The sequence below is a fragment of the Vigna umbellata genome, chromosome 1 (assembly GCF_029865625.1).
Source record: "Vigna umbellata cultivar VRB3 chromosome 1, Vumbellata_1.0, whole genome shotgun sequence".
In the NCBI taxonomy this organism is placed as follows: domain Eukaryota; kingdom Viridiplantae; phylum Streptophyta; class Magnoliopsida; order Fabales; family Fabaceae; genus Vigna; species Vigna umbellata.
The window spans coordinates 15114819-15137974 of NC_142165.1; the positions used below are offsets into that span (position 1 = coordinate 15114819).

The following is a 23156-nucleotide window of genomic DNA, read 5'->3' on the forward strand; positions in this document are numbered from 1 at the left end:
TAGTATTCACGTTGTAGAATATTGTTTTATTTCAATTTTAATTTAATTTTTTAAAAATATACTGTTAAGTCACAATATAGTATAATTGACTATTATTTTACAAGTGGATACCAAATATGAATAATATATATAATTAATTTAAATTTGGTATTTTTGTGACAAATTATTCTAATTTGTTATTCTCCACAAAAAATTTACTAGTAGTAGTACTCACGTTGTAGAATATTGTTTTATTTTTAATTTTATTTCAATTTCAATTTAGTTTTTTTTTAAATATACTGTTAAGTGACAAGACAATATAGTATAATTGACTATTATTTTACCAAGAATAGCAGACATAATTATTTTGAATTTTGGTATTTTCGGGACAAATTATCGTTATTCTTTTTAACAAAAATTTACTAGTACTAACGTTGCAGAATTTTTTTTGTTTCAATTTTAATTCTATTTTTTTAAATATATTGTTAAGTGACAATATAATATAGTTGAATCATTTTACAAGGATACCAAATATGAATAATAGATATACTTTTTTTCAATATTAAATCCAATTTATTGTTAAACATAAACAATATTTTAAAAATTATTCTATCATATTAGTCACATAATTAATAAAAATTTTAGTTTTATTTTTCATTTTTTGTTCCTAATTTAATGCTCTTTTTTTAAAAAAAAATTCACTTTATTTTTCATTTCTTTCCTCTGTCACTTCCATGCCCTAATCAAAATATCAAATTAAACATTACATTCTTTACCTTTTCCCAACCCTCTCTCCCCCTCACACGCTTAACTCTCTCGGCCACCGGCGGTCTGCCGCCAAGAAAGGAAGCCACCGACGCCACGGCCGTCCGTCACTTGGTCAGGACCCTACCGCTGACAGCCACTCTGATCGTGATTTTTAGAAAATAAATTCTGGGCTGCTTTCTTGTTCTTGTGTAGTTGTAGCAACTTGTAGGTTGTTCTCGTACAGAAGATATATTTCTGAAATTATTTAATTTATTGCTTTTTAGTATAGTAGAGTTTTCGTGTTCATGTGAAGGAGTTGTTTCTAGCTCACATTTTGTAGCCTTTAACTACCGTTGGCTGAGCTTATTTTAGACTTATATTATGTCTGGCTAATGGCTTTATCTATATGAGTTCTGTGTAAGTTGATGATCTGCTTTGTACTATTCTCTTCACCCATTAAGAATATAGTATTCTTATTCACATTTGTTTCTGACGTACTGGGATTAGATATGGCAGGGGTCGTATCTTTGCCGTTTCATTAAGTTTGAAATTCTAATTGATTACCTTTTCATCATTTATTTATGGATTTCGTCTAAAGTTTGAACCTGTCAACTCACCATTTTTGGGACAATCCTGATCACTTTCCGCTTGCTCCCTTGCAGCACATATGAGTATATCTAGGCAGCGTACCCTTGGTGGCGGGGGTCATCATGTTTTGGACTACTTGAAGCGCATGCAGGCAGAAAATCATTCTTTCTTTTATGCAGTCCAGGATGACGATGATCTCTCGTGTGGTAATATATTTTGGGCTGATGCAACATCTAGAACAAACTACTCTTATTTTGGAGATGCTGTTATATTTGACACAACCTACAAGACTAACCGATGTAGGGTGCCATTTGCCTCTTTCACTGGGTTGAATCATCACGGACAACCCGTGTTATTTGGTTGTGCATTGATTCTCAATGAATCTGAGTTATCATTTATATGGCTATTCAGGACTTGGCTTCATGCCATGTCTGGCAGTCACCCTGTCTCCATTACAACAGATTTTGACCCTTCAATACATGTTACTGTTGCCCAAGTTCTCCCTTCAACTCGCCATCGGTTTAGTAAATGGAGCATATTTAGAGAAACCCGAGGCAAACTGGCTCATTTATATCAATCGCATCCTGCTATTGAAACTGAATTCAAGAAATGCGTTCACGAGAGTGAGACTACTGATGAGTTTGAATCTTATTGGCATTCACTCTTGGAAAGATTCTGTGTCATGGATAATGAATGGCTTCAGTCAATGTACAATGCACGACAACATTGGGTTCCTGTCTACTTGCGGGATAGTTTCTTTGGAGAAATATCTTCAAATGAGGGAAATGAGTCTTTGAATTTTTTCTTTGATGGATATGTGAATTCATCCACCACGCTACTGGGATTGGTTAGACAGTACGAGAAAGCTGTATCAAATTGGCATGAAAGAGAATTAAAAGCAGATTATGAGACCACTAATAGTAGTCCAGTTTTAAAAACACCATCTCCTATGGAAAAACAAGCTGCCAGTCTTTACACGAGAAAGATATTCATGAAATTCCAGGAAGAGTTAGTAGAGACTCTTGCAAATCCTGCTACAAAAATTGATGATTCAGGAACCATCACTACATATAGAGTTGCCAAATTTGGGGAAAACCAAAAATCTCACGTTGTGACTTTTAATTCTTTTGAGACAAAAGCTAGTTGCAGTTGTCAGATGTTTGAATATTCTGGAATTATTTGTAGGCATATATTGGCAGTCTTCAGAGCTAAAAATGTTCTCACTCTTCCATCACAGTATTTGTTGAAACGCTGGACAAGAAATGCTAAAACTGGTACATTGTTAGAAGAACATGCATCTGAATTGCCAAGTAGTTCTCGCGAGTCTATAACAGTTCGTTATAACAATTTGCGCCAAGAAGCAATTAAATATGTGGAAGAAGGGGCGAAATCAATCCAAATCTACCATGTTGCCATGAGAGCTTTGCAAGAAGCAGCTAGTAAGGTTTGTACTTTAAAAAATCAGATTACTGGAACAGCAGAGGGAGCTATAGTAACCAATGGAAGCAGTGGGGGTTTGCTTGCAGCAGATGAAGATGCTCCAACCTATCAGTCTATGGTTAGTTTCTTTGACCTTATGATTTTTTCCTCAGATCATAAACTCATTGGGTTCTCACTAAAACAATTATGTACACGAAACCTTTTCTGATGAATTCTATAACGAGTTGCATCCATGGTTAGGATAACTGTATATGTTTTTGTGTCAACAAAATAAAATGTATGTAATTAGGGGGTGGGACCATTTTTCCCCTTGTACTGTACTACCTCCAAGCTGGCTCTTGAAGATCGTGCTTGGTGTTTTCTAGGTAACCCTTTTCAATCTAGTATGTAAATGACATTTATTTTGATCTTTTATTAAGCTACCACCAACTTTAACCTTGTCTCAATTAATCATTAAACTTTACATAATGTTCTTATGAGGAATATTGGCAATGTTTTCTCAATACTTTGGTAAATGTTCAAAAGATTTTCACAAATGAATTTGGTTAGATGTCACTTAGCTCTTCCCTTGTTGAGCTAAATGGTAGCTAAACAGAAGAATCTATTGTAATATTTTGCAGATTTAATAGTTTGGTACAAATTTAATGCTGGTGATGCCATTTTACGGAAGGGTCAAAATTTATGAAGGCTCATTGCATTTCCCCTTAAACATGCGTACCATTTATACGATATTAGGTGAATAATTTGAATTTTATGTGTTTCGGTTATAACATATTTGTTGGTATGTGATGGACTATTTTTTATTATTATTTCTTTTGTTTTAAGACTATGGTGATCTCTTTTCTCATCTCTTAATATTTTAAGAAATTGAAATTACCTTTCCAGTAAGTTTAAATTGAACCTTCTAAAGTTGAGTCTGTTGTTATGACTTGAGTCTGACATAGGATAATAGGAACGGCACATGGTCTTGATACATCCTTGTTTTTGTGCTTATCTTGTGAACCTTTTAACATTATATGATAAATGCAGAGTTTCTTTTTACTAATGCTTTAGTAGAGCGCAGGTTTTATGTGTATTTGCACCAGTGTATACACCTTTAATACATGACCTGCATTGTTGTTAATACACGTGGATCTTCTGCAGCATGCAGAGAAGCTAAAAAAAATCCAAGAGTTGACTGCTGAGTTAGAAGTCGCAAATCAACGATGCGAAGTGTATAGAGCAAACTTGCTAGCTGTGCTGAAGGATATGGAAGAACAAAAGTTAAAGCTATCAGTAAAGGTCCAAAATGCAAGACTTAGTTTGAAAGAATGACTGCAGTGATTGCAAAGGCTTTAATGAGGATCTCATGAAGACATCTAGCATCATAGAATATCTGAAGAAGGAAGAACAAGAGAAGGAGACTACTCAAGAGAGAGAACAAGAGATGGAGCTTAAAATAAATTTATAAAATTTGGAATTATGTTTAGAAAACGTGATGAAAAATATTTTAGGAGTTTCTAGAAGGTTCTAAGATATTCTAAGGAAGAATGAAGTGAAACGATGCATGAAGCCACGTAGTCATAGTCACTTCATTAATGAAGTTATGCAAGTTTATGAATTTAATTACTTCATTAATGATGAGGTGATGACTACCTCTGGACATCATCATAGAATTTTGGACTTGAAAGGATTTTCTCATATATTCTACACACTTGAAAGGAGAATTAGAGTTTTGTGAGAATTTAGTCTTTAGCTTTAGGTTATTATCTTGAAGAGTGTATTTAAGTGTAGAATAATCTTTGTATTTATTCTTGCCTCAACTGAGGTGAAATGTTAAAACATAATTCCTTTTCTTGTTGATTCTTTTTCTGTTTACATTTTGTTCTTTATTCTTCTGTTTGGGCGAGATCCACGCATAATGGCATGGATGTTATATCGACTTTAAATCCTTTAAGTTGATAGATTCTTCGTTAAGTTCAAGAGGACTCCTTCACTATATGTACATTTTGATTCCTTTGAGGATACCGAAATAACCTATGCGTAGTTTATTACTGTCTAAGTTTGAATATAATAATTGTGCTTTTGTGTGTTTTTTATCCTAGTCTCATTGAATATTTAAATTTCTCGGCAAATTATTAATTAAAACAAATGGTAGAATAGATTTCTCGTGCCCATTAGTAATGGAAGACATTTGAGAATCTTCATATAAAGATGTTTTCATTTATCTTCTGTTACATTTTTAGTTACAAACAATATATTATTAGTTTCATATAGGCATAGGTGTAATTTGACTTATGGACCAATTCCGACTTTCTTGAATAAGTTCTCTTTTATATGGTCTCCAAATGAATAAGTAAAAACAAAGTCCGAACTCTCCAAGCCCTCTTTTAAAGTAGGTTAGGCTTGAGATCAAAGTGGGTTTGATCCAACTACAATACTTTTATTAACTTCTAAATACAACACTTTTAGCCTGGGTCAAGGGTTGAGTTGAGTCGTTAAGACTTCAAGATCAATCCAAGTCCACTCGAATCAAAGTTTGAGTTGAGTTGACACAAATTGAAGGTTAAATTGAGTTGGTGCAGTTTAAATTTCAAGTCAAGGTAAGATGAAGGCCGAGCAAAGTTGCCCACGTTAAAGGTTGAGAGGAGACTATCAAGGCAAAGGTCGAGATGAGACCATTGTACCAAAGGTCAAGATGGGTCACCCGGGATCGAAGGTCAAGTGTGATGGACCTAAATCAAAGGTCGTGAGTAGCCAACTTAGGGATAAGGTTGAGAACAACCAGATAAGGTTGAGAACAACCAGCCTAGACCGAAGGTCAAGATCGGTCGACCTAGATCAAAGGTCGAGATAGACGGGTTCTAGCGAAGGACGAGACATGCCAACCTTGATTCAAGGTTAAGATGAGTTTAGTCGGACAAACCCTGTTCGAAGGTTAAGACAGGTTGATCTTGGTTGAAGATTGAGACAGACTCATTCGGATTGAGGGTCGGAAGAGGTCGACTCGGTCCAAGTTTGAGACTGATAAGTTAGGACCAAAGTCAAGACAAGCCGACCTAGATAGAAGTTTGAGCCAATTCGGCCTAACCCATAACCGAATCGAGTTAGCCCATGCCCATATTCAAGCTAAGTTAGCCAAAGTTCATAGTCAAGCTAAGTCGACGTAGGTTGAAAATCAAGATGAGACAACCCTAGTCAAGTGTCAAGACAAGTCGGTCTAAGCCAAATGTTAAGATAAGTTAGCTCAAGCCAAAACACTATCCAAGTTAACACAAGTTGAAATTCAAGTCGAGTTGTCCGGAATGAAGGTCAATTTGAGTCATATCAGACCGAGAGTCGATTATAGTCAAATTGGATCGATCGTCGATTCGAGTGAGATTGGACCGAAAGTCGATTTGAGTCAGATTGGACTGAGAGTCAATATGAGATGACCCAACTTGAAGAGTTCAATTGATTTTGCCCACATTAAAGATATAGTTGAGTTGACCGATATCTAACCAAAACTTTTCTATCTTGATGTTAAATCAACTCACATAAATTAGTCTAGGGTTGGTCCTCACCCATGAGGCTTTTGGAACTATTTTGGCCATCTAAATTTTTTCTTATGTGTATCTTTTGATCTTGTAAACTGTTTTGACCTTGACTCATGTACCCATGTAAAAGAGGATATGTGAGCTTAACCAAATTCATAGGTTTATTTATAGGGTTTTAATAACATAATTAACATAAGATGTGTATATATACTTTTTTTTGTAGAATATTTGTCATGTTAGCTGAATTAATCTCATTGAATTGTTTTTATTGTATGAAAATCATTTTTCTTATACACTTGCATTAGTATGTTTCTAATTTGTACAATTTATTTAATAACTAGTGTGATTTTATCATGTTCAAAATTCAAATCTTTAAAAGGTTTAACTGCGTATTTAGTTTTTCAATTAAGGAATACTGTGTCTTTAGTCTTCAAACTAGAAATTCTAATTTTTAGATTTTTTTTTAAATAATGATTGTTTTGTTGTAGATAATTCAACTAGTGTTATATATTGGTTAAAAGTTAATCTGTTGTTAACTATTTTTTTATAATAGTTATATAAATTGTAATGATGTTATACGCATGTGTAAAATATAAAAATTTCATATTTAGTTTTCATTTATCTTGTTATCTTTCTTTTTTTTTCTTCTGTGTATGTTTTGGCATGTGTTCTAACAAGTGTACGAGTCATCTTGATTGGAGGCTTAAGATTCTTAGGTTTAATTTTAATGTGTTGAGATTCAATTAATAAAAGAGTGATTATGTTTTAGAACTCATAGTTTGGTACACTACTAAAATAAAAGACAAGGATCATGTGGAGTTTAAGGAAGTATTTACAAGTGAATATTTGGATAATTTAAAATAATTCTCTAGACTAGGATATTTGTAGGTCAAACGTGAAATTGTTTAATACTTGCTCACATGCCAAGGTTAAGTAGTGAGTAGGGATGACATAAAATTAAAATTTAATTTATATTTTATTAATTTAAATTTAATTAAATTAAATTTATATTTAATTGAATTTATATTATATTTTATATTTTTTTATAATTTAATTAAAATTTTATTTTAAAAATTTATAAAACGTATTTTTTAATTATTTACAGGTATTCATGGGTATTCATAAGTTTTAAAATACTCGCGAGTAATTTTTAAGTGAGTATCCGACAAGTAATTGGTGATTTTTAATGTGCAGGTCGAGTAACAAGTAAACATTATCATTCTTGACCTAACCTGTTGACATTCCTAGTAGTGAGAATATATCTCTATTATTAGTCGATAAATGATGGATATTCTCAAAAAAGAAAATAATTATGATTCTACTAATATTTTTAATGAGAAATACTCAACTAACTAATATTTTCCCAAATTAAGTTTTGATATTCATAGTGGATCATCATAAGTAAAACATATATTCATATATGTGATACAATGGAATTAAATCTTATGGTAAGTCCTAGACGCCTAATATTATATAGTTTATTAAAATTGATATTTAAGGTTTAGGAAGACCTCACTCTTATCATATTTTTCTTTCATATATACCTATTGTACAAAGAGAAAAGGAAAGTAAGATTTGTTCGAAAATTGTCAAGAAATCTTCTTCATATTGACTCATGTAGAATTTATATCAATATTCTAATGAGATATCAAATATATATATATATATATATATATATATATATATATATAATTATGTTATTATTATTTTGAAGAAAATCTTATTATATATACTCGGGATCTAATTTAGTTTATACGCTTCTTGTAACCACTTTACCTCTTAAAAAGTTTGTTTAATATTCTTTTAATTGAATAATTATTCACCAAATCTTATCTCTTAAAAAATATTTTAAATAAAATAAACCTTAATAATAATAAATCCTCTTATCTCCTAAAAAAATATTTTAAATAAAGTAAATATTAATAATTAATGAACCATCTTCTCTTTGAATTTTTTAAATAAAATAAATCTTAATAAATAATAGACCTTTTTATCTCTTAGAAAATACTTTAAATTAAATAATTAATAAAATGCATTAGAGATATATTTTCTCATTGTAATAATTTATAGGTCAAAATTCAACGCAAAAGATATTCCAAAATAACAAAATCTAGTTGTAGAATGTCTAACGTGGTAGACAATCATGAGTCTCAAAAGCATTAGACAAGTCTAGTTCTCCACAAAGTAGATATTCTAGTTAAACGTTGATTATAGGAGTATAACATACATTAATTAAACAATTCTAGTTGTAAGACCTAAAATAAATATGATAAGATGTTTCCAATTTTTTATGTTGCTTCACAAATAATGTAAAATTATGTGTGAATACCGTTAATAAAAAATCATATGTGCTTGTTGTATAACTATACATATTTGAATTTATGTGTTAATATTGTTAATAAAAAAACTATGTTGTTATTTTGGATTTGTAAATAAGAAATTGGTTAAAAAACTAGTTGAGAAACACGTTGGTTAGGAAAGACTTAGTACTTAAGTTGTCTGTTGTGACGTACCTCTCTTTCCTGAGAGTCTACAAATAAATTTTTAACCAAATTCTTATGAGACAGATTATGTACGATTAAATTATTTCATAATATATTCAATTGTATGATTTATGTGATGAATGTATTTTATTATGTTGGATATAAAATTATGCATATGAACATGGTATGAATATTTGGAGAAAATTTTGTAGTGGTTCAATGCATAGAAAGAAGCTTGTTATAATAGTATATTTTTCCAGATAAACAAAAATAGTAAGAAAAATTAAAATTTGATGATAGAGAATTATAGAATATTTAGAAGGAGGGGTTCAAAATTTTGAGAACATATTTTAGAAGATTTTGTAAAACAATGAATAGTAAAAAATAAATAGTAAAAATGAATAGCAAAAATTGAATAGTAAAAAAAAACTTTGGATAAACATTCCACGTTGGTGCCAAGGATGATCAGATAAGTTTTGATTAATTATTTTTTGAATAGTAAAAATAATAGTAAAAATATTTTTGGCTATAAATAGCCCAGGGGGAGAAGGGAAATTTTGCACCAAGAATGAGAAATAAGTTAAGGAGAGAGAGAATTAGGAAGTTTTGGTTGCAAAGAGGGTAAAGATTCTGGAAGATTTTTGGATAAACAACTTCTGAGCAAGAGAAAAAAAAATTCTGGAAAAGAGATAAGGGAGTCTTTTGTTTTTTGTATGATATGAAATCTTAAATATGTTTAGAATTTTGATTCTCTTTATGAATGTAGAATGATATTATGCTTTTGTTACATCTTTCTGGAAGGATAAGAAGATTTCTAACCGGCTTTGCCAGATTCAACTTCTTGTTTCCCCATAACTTTTGTTGTGTTTCTTTTTCTCTTGCATTTTTCTGGAAGGATAAGAAGATGTATAACCGGCTATACCAGATTCAACTTCTTGATTCCCCAAAACGTTTATTGTTTTTCTTTTTCTCTTGTATTTTCTGGAAGGATAAGAAGATGTCGAACCGGCTATGCCACATTCAACTTCTTAGTTCCCCAGAACATTTATATTAAGGTTATTTTTTTATAGTAGGATAGAGAAATCTTAAAAACTGGAGTTGGTATATTATTAGTTTATACGTTGACGTTGAGGGTCTTGTTAGGATTTGATAGAATAGTCTTTGATGATTCTTTAGTTTTATCATGTATAATCGGGAAGATTTATGTTTTATCTTGGTAGTTAAAAGGATAATTCCTTTTTCCTGTGTAAGGCGATAGGTGGATTCGAGTCCTATCATTTTCCTCTTTTGAGGGAATATATATATCTCGCCATAGTTTTAATGACTCGTGCTGAGTATGATGCTTGTTGAACGAATGTTTTTACTCATAAGACCTTGAAGAACATGGGAGATATGTCCAAAGCTGCGCGTGGAGGACGACTCTTATCCGTAGTCCATATGAGGGACTAGTTTTGATATATATATTTATCCAATGTATGAGTATGATAGAACCGATATAGGTCCAATAGCTACGTGTGAAGGATCAGTGTCTAGTAGCTGTGTGTGAAGGACAAAAATCAATAAATCTAATATCTAAGTGTGAGGGATGGAAAACGAAGGGAGACTCGTGTTCATTTATTGTAGCTTATTTCTTCTCTGTATTTGGTTAGCTCACCCTACTTGTATGACTACGATGATAGTATAACTCGTGTCGTTATACGGGAGTAGATGATGTTTCAGGTGATGCAGGAGAAGTTTAGAGCGAGGATACATTAGAAAAAACTCTATGGTATTTTCAAATATGTAATTTTATGTTGTGAAATAATTTGGTTTATAATTTTAAACAATTTTTTTTTAAGATTCGGTCTATATTATAGTTATTACTGTTGACTGTGATGTATTATTACGAAATAAAAATAAATATTGTGTCCTTAAATGTAAGTGAATATTTTTGTAACTCTCTAAAAAGCGGGTGTTACACTAGTCATACATTCATCAAACGATTTTGCCAATACACATTAGACAATTTTAGTCATAAACTAAATAGACTATTTTGACCATACACTCATTAGACGATTCTAGCAATGTTTTCAATCTTAAAAAAAAAATATTTCTTCATTAAGCTTATTATCTTTGTTTCTCTTGGTCGTCAAAAAATTTAAAAATCAACTTGCTATCATCATCCATCCATAGATACATTAGATGATCTATCATTTCTATAAACACCTTTTATCTTACTTATATACTTTAGATGCACAAAGCACAAGCTATAGCAATAAGGAAATGTCTATGCATCATAACATCAAAACTCAGCTCATGGAAAATTTATCAAATTATCTAGTGAAGTTCAATAGCATAGGCTCTTTAATTATACTTATCTATCTAGTACGCCTGATGTCTACCAAGCCTTTAAAAGTTGATTTTAATCAACAATTTTAGTTAATGCTCAATAAATTTTAATGTAACAAAGTCCAATTAAAAAAAGTTTATTTAAACTTAATCATAAATCAAGAAAGATCAAGTGTTCTAATTGTAATCGAGAATGTACTCAACAAAATTTTATTAAATTTTTTAGAACAAATGGGGTGATGAATACAACTCAAATGATTTCCATTCCTATTATAATAAGAATGGTATAATTCAAGAACTTGCTCCTTAACACAGTGGAAAAGGTAAAAGAAGGAATAAAATATTGATGAACATGAAAAAAGTGTATGCTTAAAGAAAAAAACATGTCAAAACAGTTCTGGGGAGAAGTTGTATCTATTGTTGTCTATATAATATAAGTCCAATTAGAAACATACATTATGTGACTCTAAAGGAAGAATGCTCAAGAAGAAAACTTGTAGTATGTCATCTAACAGGTATTTGATTCTCTTTGCTTTATACATGCACCTAATGAAAAAAAAAAAGTGGGATGGCAAGGAAGAGCCAATTATGTTTTTAGGGTATCATTCAACATATTACTTCCTATATTTTGAATTGTTGTCCAACTAAGAGTCTACATGATGTCACTCCAAAGGAAGCATGGTAAGGAAGAAAACTTGTAGTAAGTCATCTACATGTATTGATTCTCTTTGCTTCAAACATGTACCTCATGAAAGAAGAATGCTCTATATGAGATAAAACAAGCTCTGTGGGAGTAAAATAAAATAATAGATTGTTTTCTTTTTTATAGTTTAGTTTCAACAAGTGCACCACATAATATAGAGTTTATGTGAGAGATACTATAAGTGATTTGATGATAGTTTGCTTGTGTGTAAAATACCTATTAGTTACAAATGGGAAGCAATTGCTAATCTGTTTAATCTTTAAAAATTATGAGCAACACATATTAAAACATGCAAATAATTTACTTAAAATGTTGAAAACAAAAGTTCAAGTCGATACTTACATAATTGGTAATTGAAAGAGTAAAATGTGATCCAACACTATGCTTCCCACTTAGCATTAAGCTCTGTGGAATACATGGCTTAAATGACAAGAACCCCTTACAAAAATTCATCTAAAAATTCTGTTGCAGTAATTTCATGAAATTGAGTTGACTAATCAATCAGAAGGGGAAATTGTAACCAATTCCTTTATATACTAAAGCATAAAACTTTTCAAATTCAGCATCATAGTAAAAGGGCTTTTGACAGCTAATGCAGAATTCTATTCTATTATACACAATGTAAATGAATGAGACAATTTTGAATCCCTAAAACTAAGCATGAGATGCATGCAAAACTATTAAACAACATCAAAATGCACAAATTCACACTTTAAACCCAATTTGGCAGCCGATACTCTAGAACCAGAGTAACATAGTTTTGACAGCAAAGGATCTAGTGTGCTCTATGATGCAAAATGTATTTCTATGTCTTGCTATGAATGGAATGATGATATTAACATGCAAAAAAAGTGTAAACCAATGCTAATTGAACATTTAAACTGAGAATTAATAGAAAGGGTAAGTGCATAATTAAGTTCCTAAAATTAACCAACTGTAAAACCTAACTAGAATGTAGAAAGTGGAAAATGAGAATTAAAAATGGAATTTATCATAGAAGCATGAATATAACGTGTAAACAATCACGAAACAGTTATTAGAACCATAATTAAGCATCAGAAACAAGAAATTACCGTTCAAACCCAAAACTGGAACCATTGGCGCAAGAAGTAACGAACATAACTACCAAAACTAAAAAAAAAAAAAACAGGGATCTGAGACAGAACTGGAAATTAACACTTGGAACAAATTTGGAAAACTGGGAAGTAAGGGGAAGCTAAGAAGACTTCATATTACCTAGTAAGCTCGGAAGCTGCGAAACTGGGTAACATAAAAAAAACGCCATTTTACATCAACATTCAACAAAAATAAAATACATCAATATTGTAAGTAACGGAAATGTGGGAAAACTCCATATCGAAAAATTGCAGGACAGGAAGGAGAGAAAAGCCACCACCACGAAGAACAAGAAACCCAGCAACGCTAATGAATGGAGAGAGAGAGACCGAGAGTCAAGAAATCGAAAATCGCCATCATGCACAGTAGTTGCGTCAGAGAATGTTGGGCGCAAAGTGTAAAAGGCCAAACCAATGAGTCAAATGAAACAAAAGCCTGGTAATGGACACGTGTCAATTAAATAAATAGAGGAATACACGTAATATCAATTCATGAAATGATAAAAAAACCTTAAAAGGGAAGAGGTGTTAACTGAGTATAAATGCAAATTACTAGTATACTTGTTTTCTAATATTGTTAGTAGATGATTTGTGAACATATGAATTATGCGAAATATTTTGTTTTTCAATCTATCCAAATTGTTTACTTTCAATTAAGTTGTCTTTTTTATCACCGTATTGTGGTAAAGATAAAATATTATAGTTTTTAAGTTTCGATTTTATATCATTTTACACAAAAGAGTTTTTAAATTTAAACAAATATGAAGAGAGATGAATAATATAAGAGATAAAAATGGAATTGAATTTGAAATTAGTTTAGTTTAGGTGAGGAATAGTGAGGTGGCAGATGGGAAGGAGAGAAAAGGGTGAGTGAGAAAGAGAAAGAGAGAAAGAGACGTTGATCGCATCATCGATATCAGAGAGTGATTGCGATTGGGTCGAGAAACAGAGGGAATCGATTGGCATTTGAAGCGGTGGGAGGGTGATGATCGATACATGTGTGTATGAATTCATCCGAGTGATACAAGTGAGCGAGTGAAAGTGGTCACGGCGGCGTGGTGTTCAGGATCGGTGGATCAGAAGGGAAGGGAAAGGAAAGGATGGGTCGGAATCAGAGGGAGAGGGAGGAGGGAGACAAGCACGCGGGGCTCCTCAAATTGGCCCAAATCCTCACATACCTCGTCGTCTTTGCGGGGGGAGTCGTCATGGGTCTCACCACTAGCTCTCACATCCACAACACCAATTTCATATCTCAGCCCTACCGCAACCCTCATCACCCTAACAATTATATCCCTATTTCCAACTGTTCTTCCACCGCAGCCTCACCACCACCACCACCACCACCACCACCGCCTTCTTCCCCTCCTCCTCCTCCTCCGCCTCTCGACATGGGGGAGTTCCTTCATCCGCCCAACCTCACTCATACTCTGTCGGACGATGAGCTGTTCTGGAGGGCTTCCTTGATGCCGAAGAAAGAAGGGTACCCTTTCCGCAGAATCCCGAAGGTGGCTTTCATGTTTCTGACCAGGGGTCCCCTTCCCATGTTGCCCCTCTGGGAGAGATTCTTCAACGGCCACGCCCCTCTCTTCAGCATCTACGTCCACGCGCCTCCGCGATTCCATCTCAACGTCTCCGAGTCTTCCCCTTTCTACGGGCGCCAAATCCCCAGCCAGGTAAATCACAAATACTCTCGTTTTTTTTTTCCTTTTTGTTTGGTTCCGTGATGTGCTCAGACATGATATTGGTGTGATCAGGATGTTTCGTGGGGCACAGTGACGCTGGCAGATGCTGAGAGACGGCTTTTGGCAAATGCTCTGTTGGACTTCTCCAATGAGCGGTTTGTTCTCCTTTCCGAGAGCTGCATCCCAATCTACAACTTCCCCACTGTCTACCGATATCTCACAGACTCCGCCCACAGTTTTGTTGAATCCTACGATGATCCCACCCGCTATGGCCGCGGTCGCTACAGTCGCAGTATGCTTCCTCATATTCAACTTCGACACTGGCGTAAAGGCTCTCAGTGGTTTGAACTCAATCGTCTTCTTGCTGTGTATATAATCTCTGACACCCAATATTTTTCCCTCTTCCGAAAATACTGTAAGCCTGCCTGCTACCCAGATGAGCATTACATTCCAACCTTCTTGAACATGTTTCATGGTCCTCTTAATTCCAACCGTACCATCACATGGGTTGACTGGTCAATGCTGGGTCCTCATCCTGCAAGCTTTGGGAGAGCTAATATAACTGCCGATTTTATTCAGGCTTTAAGGAACAACGGTTCCCTCTGTCGATATAATTCCGAGATGACTTCCATTTGTTACCTCTTTGCCCGCAAGTTTGATCCCAGTGCACTCGAGCCCTTGCTAAACCTTTCTTCTCAGGTTATGAACTTTTAGGGTTTAGGGTCTAAAGAATGAAGCAAATATTTTATTCAGATTTCCAACGTTTGCATTGGGTTGGAGTAGAGTGTTAGGATTTCGTAGGCAGTTTCTGTCAATGCAGCTGTTGTGGCAGAGGATTTTCTTTTGGTTTCTCTTTTGTGTCCTACCTGCCAACCTTCTGTATAAAGTTGAGGGTGCACTTTCTTCGGGTTTTTGTATGTTATTTCTTCTTTTTGATTTCCAATATCATACAACTTCCCATACGCCATGAACCAAAATTTGTAGTATATTTTTCACTCCTTATGCACTCTAGAGAAAGCTGAAACTGACATCTATTTCACTATTTCTCTTCACATTCTTTTTTATAATCCATAGAAATTAATTAGAAGGGTTTTACTTTTATCGAAAACTTTTGATAACATATAAAGACTATTTTAGGTTCTGAAAAAAACAAACTAGCACTTTTAGTACTTCGTCTTCTAGGCACAAGGCACACACACATATGCTATGTGTATTTGTTCCTATTACAATATGTTTGGTAAATAATGATCGTTTAGTAAATAATTGATCCTTTTTTCCCTAAACATACTCTTAAGAACCCTTGAGTTAAACTACTTTTTGCCTCAAAATGAGTTCATCCAAACATGTGTTTAGTTCCAAGAATAAGTTTTGTCATATTTACAGTGTTTGATAACTCCTCGTACATTGAATTCCATCTATGCAAACATCAGATTGGATGTATTCTTCAAATAGATGTAGTTGAGCCTTCATTATGCTACTTCATGTTAACACAAATATATTTTGAAAATGTAAGTGCTTTTCTATAATAATATTGCATACTTATGAATGTTCCATAGTTTGTGTATGCATGATCATAAAGATAATATCCCGTGATTCAATGGTCAGGTTTATTAAATTTATGCTTGTATCATACAAAAATGTATTAAATGGCATGTGTGTATTTGGTTGTTTTAATGCTTTATATGTATTATTACTACCTCTATTCCTTTATATGAGAAACAAATAACTGATTTGAATTTGAGGAAAATAGTAAAGTTAGTTAATTTTATTAACAATGCTACAAACTAAAATATTATTTCAGGAACACCCATAGAAGTAAATAGTGTAAGTGTTAGTTATATTATATATGTTGACATTACTCGTAATTCAAAGGATAGTTTTTCCTACCAACTACTGCATATTATATAGTTAATAATCCAATGCATGCATCCACCTTTATGAGAAATGAATTACTATCTCAGCAATAGAATTGACAATAAATTTAGTGTATAAAAGAAAGTTATCAATTAATATATTTTAGAATAGTTGTATATTTTCTGTAATTAGGGCCAGAAAATGACACCCCTTTGTTTCTTGTATAAAGGACCTTATGTAATATCATATTTTAATGCATAATATGTTTTTTGACCTCTTTAACCCCTTTTCCAGTATACAGATGAAGAGATTGATCGCTGCTTTGAAGAATTTGATGAGGATGTCCACACAGAATTCTTGAAGTTTGGGGAAATTGTGAACTTCAAGGTTCTTTTTTACTGCTGTGTGTGTGTGTGTGTATAAGTTTAACTTCTGAAATTTTGAAAATATATTTCTCATTTCAGTTTGGCATTTAGTTCATACTAACATATTAATGCAATTTTCAATATCTTGGAATAAAATTTTATGGGTTCTCTGTAATATCTAGTTACACAGAGACGTCAAAATAAATAAAATGGAGTCATTTTTTATATCTATTTGTCTTGTTTTGTCATTCTTTTTGACCCCTCCCCATATGTACGTGTGTTTATATCCACATTTTCAAAAACAATTCTGTGGTTTTTGAAAACATAGTTATCAATAGAATGATATAGTGGGATAGTGTAGCAGATACGCTCTTGGTCATTATGAAACTTAAATATCATCACAATTTTAAATAGTGGTTGTGATAAATGGTGAAATTGGGGCATTTTATGGGTGGTGCTAAGGCATTGAAAGAACCTTAATTGAGCCTTGTGTAAGTGTCACCTATGGCTTTTCAGGGGTGCTGATGGCATTCACCTCTCTTCCATTGAATTGGAGATTTCAACTTTAAATGAAAGCTTAATTTTCCCACTAACTTGAGCACATTCTTTCTCACCAACACCCATCTTTTTGGAGCAACAGTTTGCAGCTACGCATGAGTTTTGTCAGTTTGGCACTGTTCTGTTTTTCCTGCCCATTCCTTTTCCCACTATGACTATCAGGGTTAGCCATCAACCATTTTTGGGCCTAGAAAACCCAAACCTAAATAACCTAAGGACACAAGTATTTTTCTTGTCTTTGTCCACTCAATTTATCGGGTTATCTGTGGTTGTGGGTGTTAGAATAAGTATTAAATTTGGGTAGAAAGTAGTTGTGTTTGGAACTACTATCTATTGTACCTATAAGTTGTACCTAGGTTTCTAGTATAAGTATGAGATATAAGAGGGGTCTTTTAAGCCCTCTAAAATATATTTTCTCTCTTATTAATCTTAAGTTAGTATTAGAGCGAGTCAATATCGCTGTATTGGTCTCAGTCTTCTTGGGTGCCTTTTTCATTGTCATCTATTGTTGTTGTCTACCGCCAAAATTTTCTTCAGCAACCATTGGAACTAGAGTGTCTCTCCAAGCAATGGCCAACCCCATCAGTCCCTAAGCCTATCTCTACTCCATGCGCCTCCGAACATGCACTTTCTCCTCCCTACTGTTGGGTGTGTCCGCATGCCACCTTCCTTTCACCAGAGCAACGTTGCGACTCCTGGTTAGGGCACGCCAGACCTCCTCAGTGTCATTTTAGTCCCTGGTCGTCCTTTTGTTCTCTGACTTGGTTAATGGGTTTGCTAAGGTTTTCTTATTGGCTAGCTCTTTGTTCCTGTTAGTTTCCTCAAACTGTGATTGAAATGTCTACTGGACCTACTATTTCCTCTGGAATTCCTTCCATTACCGCTTGGAAACTAAATGGGAAAATGTATATGTCATGGTTTGCCTTTGTTGAAATGTGGTTCGTGGCCAAGGTTACCATGACTACCTTGAACAAGATGGAGGTAACCATGATACCAAAGCACTTGCATTCACGTTTGGTGGTGCAAGGTTTTTCTCGTTCAGGTCAATCTGCAGTCGGACCTGCCTTCCAGGCTCAAAACCTAATTGTGGACTTATTGAGGGACCATAGCTTGAGGCCATTGGTTTGGAAACCCAAACATGGGGCAGGAACCAGGGCTTGGCATTTGTGTAGGTATTCTGCACAGGATAAGGGGCACAAAATTGGCCGTTTGGCATACTGTTACGTATCTGAGTAGGAAACGTAACCAGAACAATCCCTCACACACTCTCACAGACAATGGGCAATAGAAAATGGATGAATAAACCTCTTTTATTGATAAGAATAACTGAATCAAATAGAATAAACAATAATTGGGAGCATAACTTCCGTCAATTATTCTGGAGCATAACCTCCTTCACAAGACTCTCAAACCAAAAACCCTAAATGGATGAATAAACCTCTTTTATTGATAAGAATAACTGAATCAAATAGAATAAACAATAATTGGGAGCATAACTTCCGTCAATTATTCTGGAGCATAACCTCCTTCACAAGACTCTCAAACCAAAAGCATGACCCTAACAATAGCCTCTAGCCTTATTTATACTAATTATTTCCTAAATAAAATATTTTCCTAGAATAAAATATTTCCCTAGAATAAAATATGAATATTGTTATAAATAAAATATTTTCCTAGAATAAAATATGAATATTGTTCTAAATAAAATATTTCCTTAAGATATATTCTTATTTACTATAATTATTTCTAAATATTTCCCGCTTATCCTAACTGTTGTCCCACTTATCCCACTTAGGATAGTCACACTTCAGCCGATCGGGTCCTGCTCCCGTTCGGCTTTGCTTCCCCTGCACCCTACCGTTCGGCTCCAGCTCTTCACCGCCTTCTATCGTTGGGCTTGACCTTTCCATGCCTTCCACCGTTCGGCTTGCTTCCCCTTGCCTCTTAGCGTTCGGCGCCCCCTTGCCTCCTACCGTTCGACTCCCTTCTATCCTATCACCCAATATCCTATCATTACACCCCGCTGCAAAACAACCTTCTCCTCAAGGTTGGAACCGGGGAGCTTGATCTCATGGTTCTTCTTCAATTCAGGTCTGGAGGTTTGGGTGGTGGAAATTCCTCCTCGTCCTCCGCCAATATCAGGACTTTGAAACTCCTGTCCGGGCAGTGGTGACAAGGACCGAACGGTCCCCCACACCTGATACACCTTCCCTCTTCTTTCCGTTTTATGGCTTCTAAATAAGGCATATTCCTGGTGTTTCTCCCACTATTATCACTACCCTCCTAACGTACAGACCCCACACTCTCGGCGACTCTCGATCGGCCTGGGTTATAGTGATTGGCTTCGGACCGCTCGGCGATTACCAATCGGCCTGGGTTATAACGATTTACTCCTGGCTGTGTCTCCTCACCGTTCGTTCGTTCCAAAGGTGAGGGGTTCTTGGTCACGCTTCAATTCTCATCCTTTGTCCTGCCCTGGGCCTCCTCGGCATCCCTTGCAATTCTCATGGCGATCATCAACTCTTGCGAATCAAGCTGTCGTACTTGATTCCAAATTCTATCCTGTAATCCTGCCATGAAGTACCCCATCAACTGTTCTTTGGCCACTCCTTTTGTCTGACCCACCAAGATTTCGAAGTCTTGGATGTATTCTTCCACTAAGCCCGATTGCTTAATAGCTTCCAATCTTTCGAAGACTGGTCCCTGATTTCTCCCACCGAACTGTACCACCATTGCCTCCTTCAATCCTGTCCACGTTCGGTTATATGTTTGCTCCCTCCAGAATCTGCACTAGAATCTGGCACTACCTTCCATACTGATGTAGGCTAAACGCAAGTTTTCTTCCTAAGACACCCCCTATAACTCAAAGAATTTATCTGCTCTATTGATCCAATTCAGCGGATCACTCCCTTCGAAAATGGGTAACTCTACCCTTCTTCTCCAATTCAGACGTTCCTCCTGGCGTCCATCACCGTTCGGTCCTCCATCTTTTTCGCCCTCCTCTTCATTCATTTTTCCATTAACAGATCCCTGACTTCCTTTTGACTTCCCATCTAGTTGATGGGTTCGTCCTCCTATTGTCATCAGCTCTTGTAAATATTTGCAGATTGTCTCCACCTTCGTCTCCACTCCTCCTATGGACAGTTGCATGCTCTCCTGATTCAACCCCATGTGCTCCAGTTTGATTTCGACTGCACTCATCCTTCCCTCCATGATGTCTCTCACTCCTCTCTGTCACTCCGGCTGGCCACACACTCCTCTCCTTCGATCCGACAGATCGGACCAATTGTTACGTATCCGAGTAGGAAACGTAACCAGAACAATCCCTCACACACTCTCACAGACAATGAGCAACAGAAAATGGATGAATAAACCTCTTTTATTGATAAGAATAACTGAATCAAATAGAACAAACAATAATTGGGAGCCTAACCTCCGTCAGTTATTCTGGAGCATAACCTCCTTAACAAGACTCTGAAATCAAAAGCATGACCATAACAATAGCCTCTAGCCTTATTTATACTAATTATTTCCTAAACAAAATATTTCCCTAGAATAAAATCTTTCCCTAGAATAAAATATGAATATTGTTCTAAATAAAATATTTCCCTAGAATAAAATATGAATATTGTTCTAAATAAAATATTTTCGTAGATTTTTTCTTATTTCCTATAATTATTTCTAAATACTTCACACCTATCCTAACTGTTGTCCCAGTTAGGATAGTCACTCTTCAACCGATCGGGTCCAGCTCCCGTTCGGCTTTGCATCCCCTGCACCTTACTGTTCGGCTCCAGCTCTTCACCGCCTTCTACCGTTCGGCCTGACCTTTTCATGCCTTCCACCGTTCGGCCTGACCTTTTCATGCCTTCCACCGTTCGGCTTGACCTCTCCCCGCCTTCCACCGTTCTGCTTGCTTCCCCTTGCCTCCTACCGTTCGTCTCCCTTCTATCCTATCACCCAGTATCCTATCACATACTAATATTCATACGAGACGGCTGAAGGATATTCAAAATACTCTGTTCCAACATTTGTCTCCGTAATTGAGACAAATTGAGTTGAGCTGCATTCTGCATGACTTGTCCCTGAACAGGATACATTGAATTGCTGTAATTGGGATTGCCACCACTATTTTGGGGACCTAAACCTCCCACAAGGGGTTGACCCTGTTGATGACTAGGCATACCCATTTGAGGCAGATGCATCTGATTATTTTGCAAGGGAAAATGATTCTGATTTGCAGCATTCATAAATGGTGCTGCATAAAAGGGGGCAACAAGCTTTGGCTATGGTGGTTGCCAGAACAAAACTGGGGCTGGGGTGTCATGCCCACACCATTGTTTTGTAAGAAATTTTGATGGTTAGGACTAGGAGCATAAGGGGGTTGGGTTTTGGAGGAGGAGTTGCCATTGTTAGCCATGATGTTAACATAAACACAAGAAATTTATACAGTTCAAAGTTTCAATTAAGCACAGTTTTGGAATCTGAAGTGTAGGAAAGGAACCCAATAACTCTGAACGTGATCAGAGCAACAAGGACAACAACCTCCATTAAACACAGTTGTTATCATTAAACATATGGAATCTGCCTGCATGCCAAATTTAACAAGATTGGAAATACCTGATAAGAAATGAGCCAAGCAACAGAGGAAGAACAACAACCGATTGAGAGAGAATGACAAGACAACTAAAAAAGAGGTGACAAAGGAACATCAGAATATATCAGAGGCAAATAACTTTTAAGAAAGAAGGCTTACCATGTGTTGATATCAATAAGGCAATTACATGCACAGCCTTATATTTACCAGCAAATTGACCCGCCAAAAACGGAGTCAAACCAAAATGTCAAAATTGGCAGCTAGTTCATGTGCGAACTTTGCAAGTTACACATTTAAACATAAATATAATAAACCAGCAACTATACATTCACAAAATATAACAACTCGGTTTCCCCCTCCCCCTACCTTCCTCTTTTAGGAACTAAACAGGCCGACATCAAGTTTAAGAACTTACCAAAAACAGCAGACTAGTAATCAATGATTTATTTTGCAGCAACATTCAAGTAAAAAAAATATAAGGTGATGCTTCAGTCACATTATCAACTCAATAAGATAACTTTGCATATATCCTGGTTCGCTCAGGTGAAAATGAAATATTTCATATCTCTGTTTATGTTTGGTTATGGTGACTGATTCAGATAAAATTTCCTCTTTATTTATTGATTGATTTCAAACACAGTGCTTGATTCTGTTGCTGCTGTTATTGGTATTTGTTGGTAATAGGAAAGATACGATGTCATCTCTAGGCACTTCCAAAGATATTCTAGAAATTGCCAGGTTTGGTGTGTACGTGACAGCCAATCATTCTCATGTACACTTTTTGCCAACAATTCCCGTAACCTCCGCAAGTTCATGGGAAATGTATTCTCCTTAATCATCTTCTCATATCTCATATATAATCATTTTGGGGTTTATGTACTTCAACCTATGGTCACCAATTTCTTTTTATTTATATTAAATATTGCTATAATTGAAAAATGGAGTATTATGAATAGATTTCATTTGTCATAAATGGTGAATAAGCTAGCCTATAAAGGTATATCTATCAGTTTTGCACATCCAAACATCCTGAAATCAGATTATGTAATTTCAGATACAACTATACAATAAGTTTAAAAGTACAATAAGCAATTTAAATCACAAAATTTGTGCACGAATTGCATGAAGTAAACAATGGGTGGAAAAAACAATTACACAGGCTTGTCAAGAACCAAAACCAAAAAGACAAGAGAAAAAGGTAA

At 34.9% G+C, this 23156-nt stretch overlaps 2 protein-coding genes across 6 annotated transcripts; both read left to right on the plus strand.

Annotated features, from left to right (window-relative positions):
* The first annotated feature begins 714 nt into the window (after positions 1-714).
* Positions 715-4596, plus strand: FRS9 (FAR1-related sequence 9). 5 transcript variants are annotated; one of them, XM_088097153.1, is made up of 4 exons: positions 715-955; positions 1389-2872; positions 3044-3119; positions 3898-4596. In XM_088097153.1, exons 2-4 carry the CDS (start codon positions 1394-1396, stop codon positions 3936-3938), a joined length of 1596 nt encoding a protein of 531 aa, XP_087953279.1. In that variant the 5' UTR covers positions 715-955; positions 1389-1393; the 3' UTR covers positions 3939-4596. The 5 variants fall into 5 exon arrangements, with proteins under 5 accessions (XP_087953279.1, XP_087953277.1, XP_047147847.1 ...); XM_088097151.1 differs by lacking the exon at positions 3898-4596 and adding an exon at positions 3375-3889; XM_047291891.2 differs by lacking the exon at positions 3044-3119 and having other exon boundaries at positions 715-858.
* Positions 4597-13366: 8770 nt separating this feature from the next.
* Positions 13367-17024, plus strand: LOC124820232 (Core-2/I-branching beta-1,6-N-acetylglucosaminyltransferase family protein). Its single transcript, XM_047291889.2, has 2 exons — positions 13367-14571; positions 14653-17024. The coding sequence occupies exons 1-2, from the start codon at positions 13999-14001 to the stop codon at positions 15292-15294; spliced, it is 1215 nt and encodes a 404-aa protein (XP_047147845.2). The 5' UTR covers positions 13367-13998; the 3' UTR covers positions 15295-17024.
* Positions 17025-23156: the final 6132 nt, after the last annotated feature.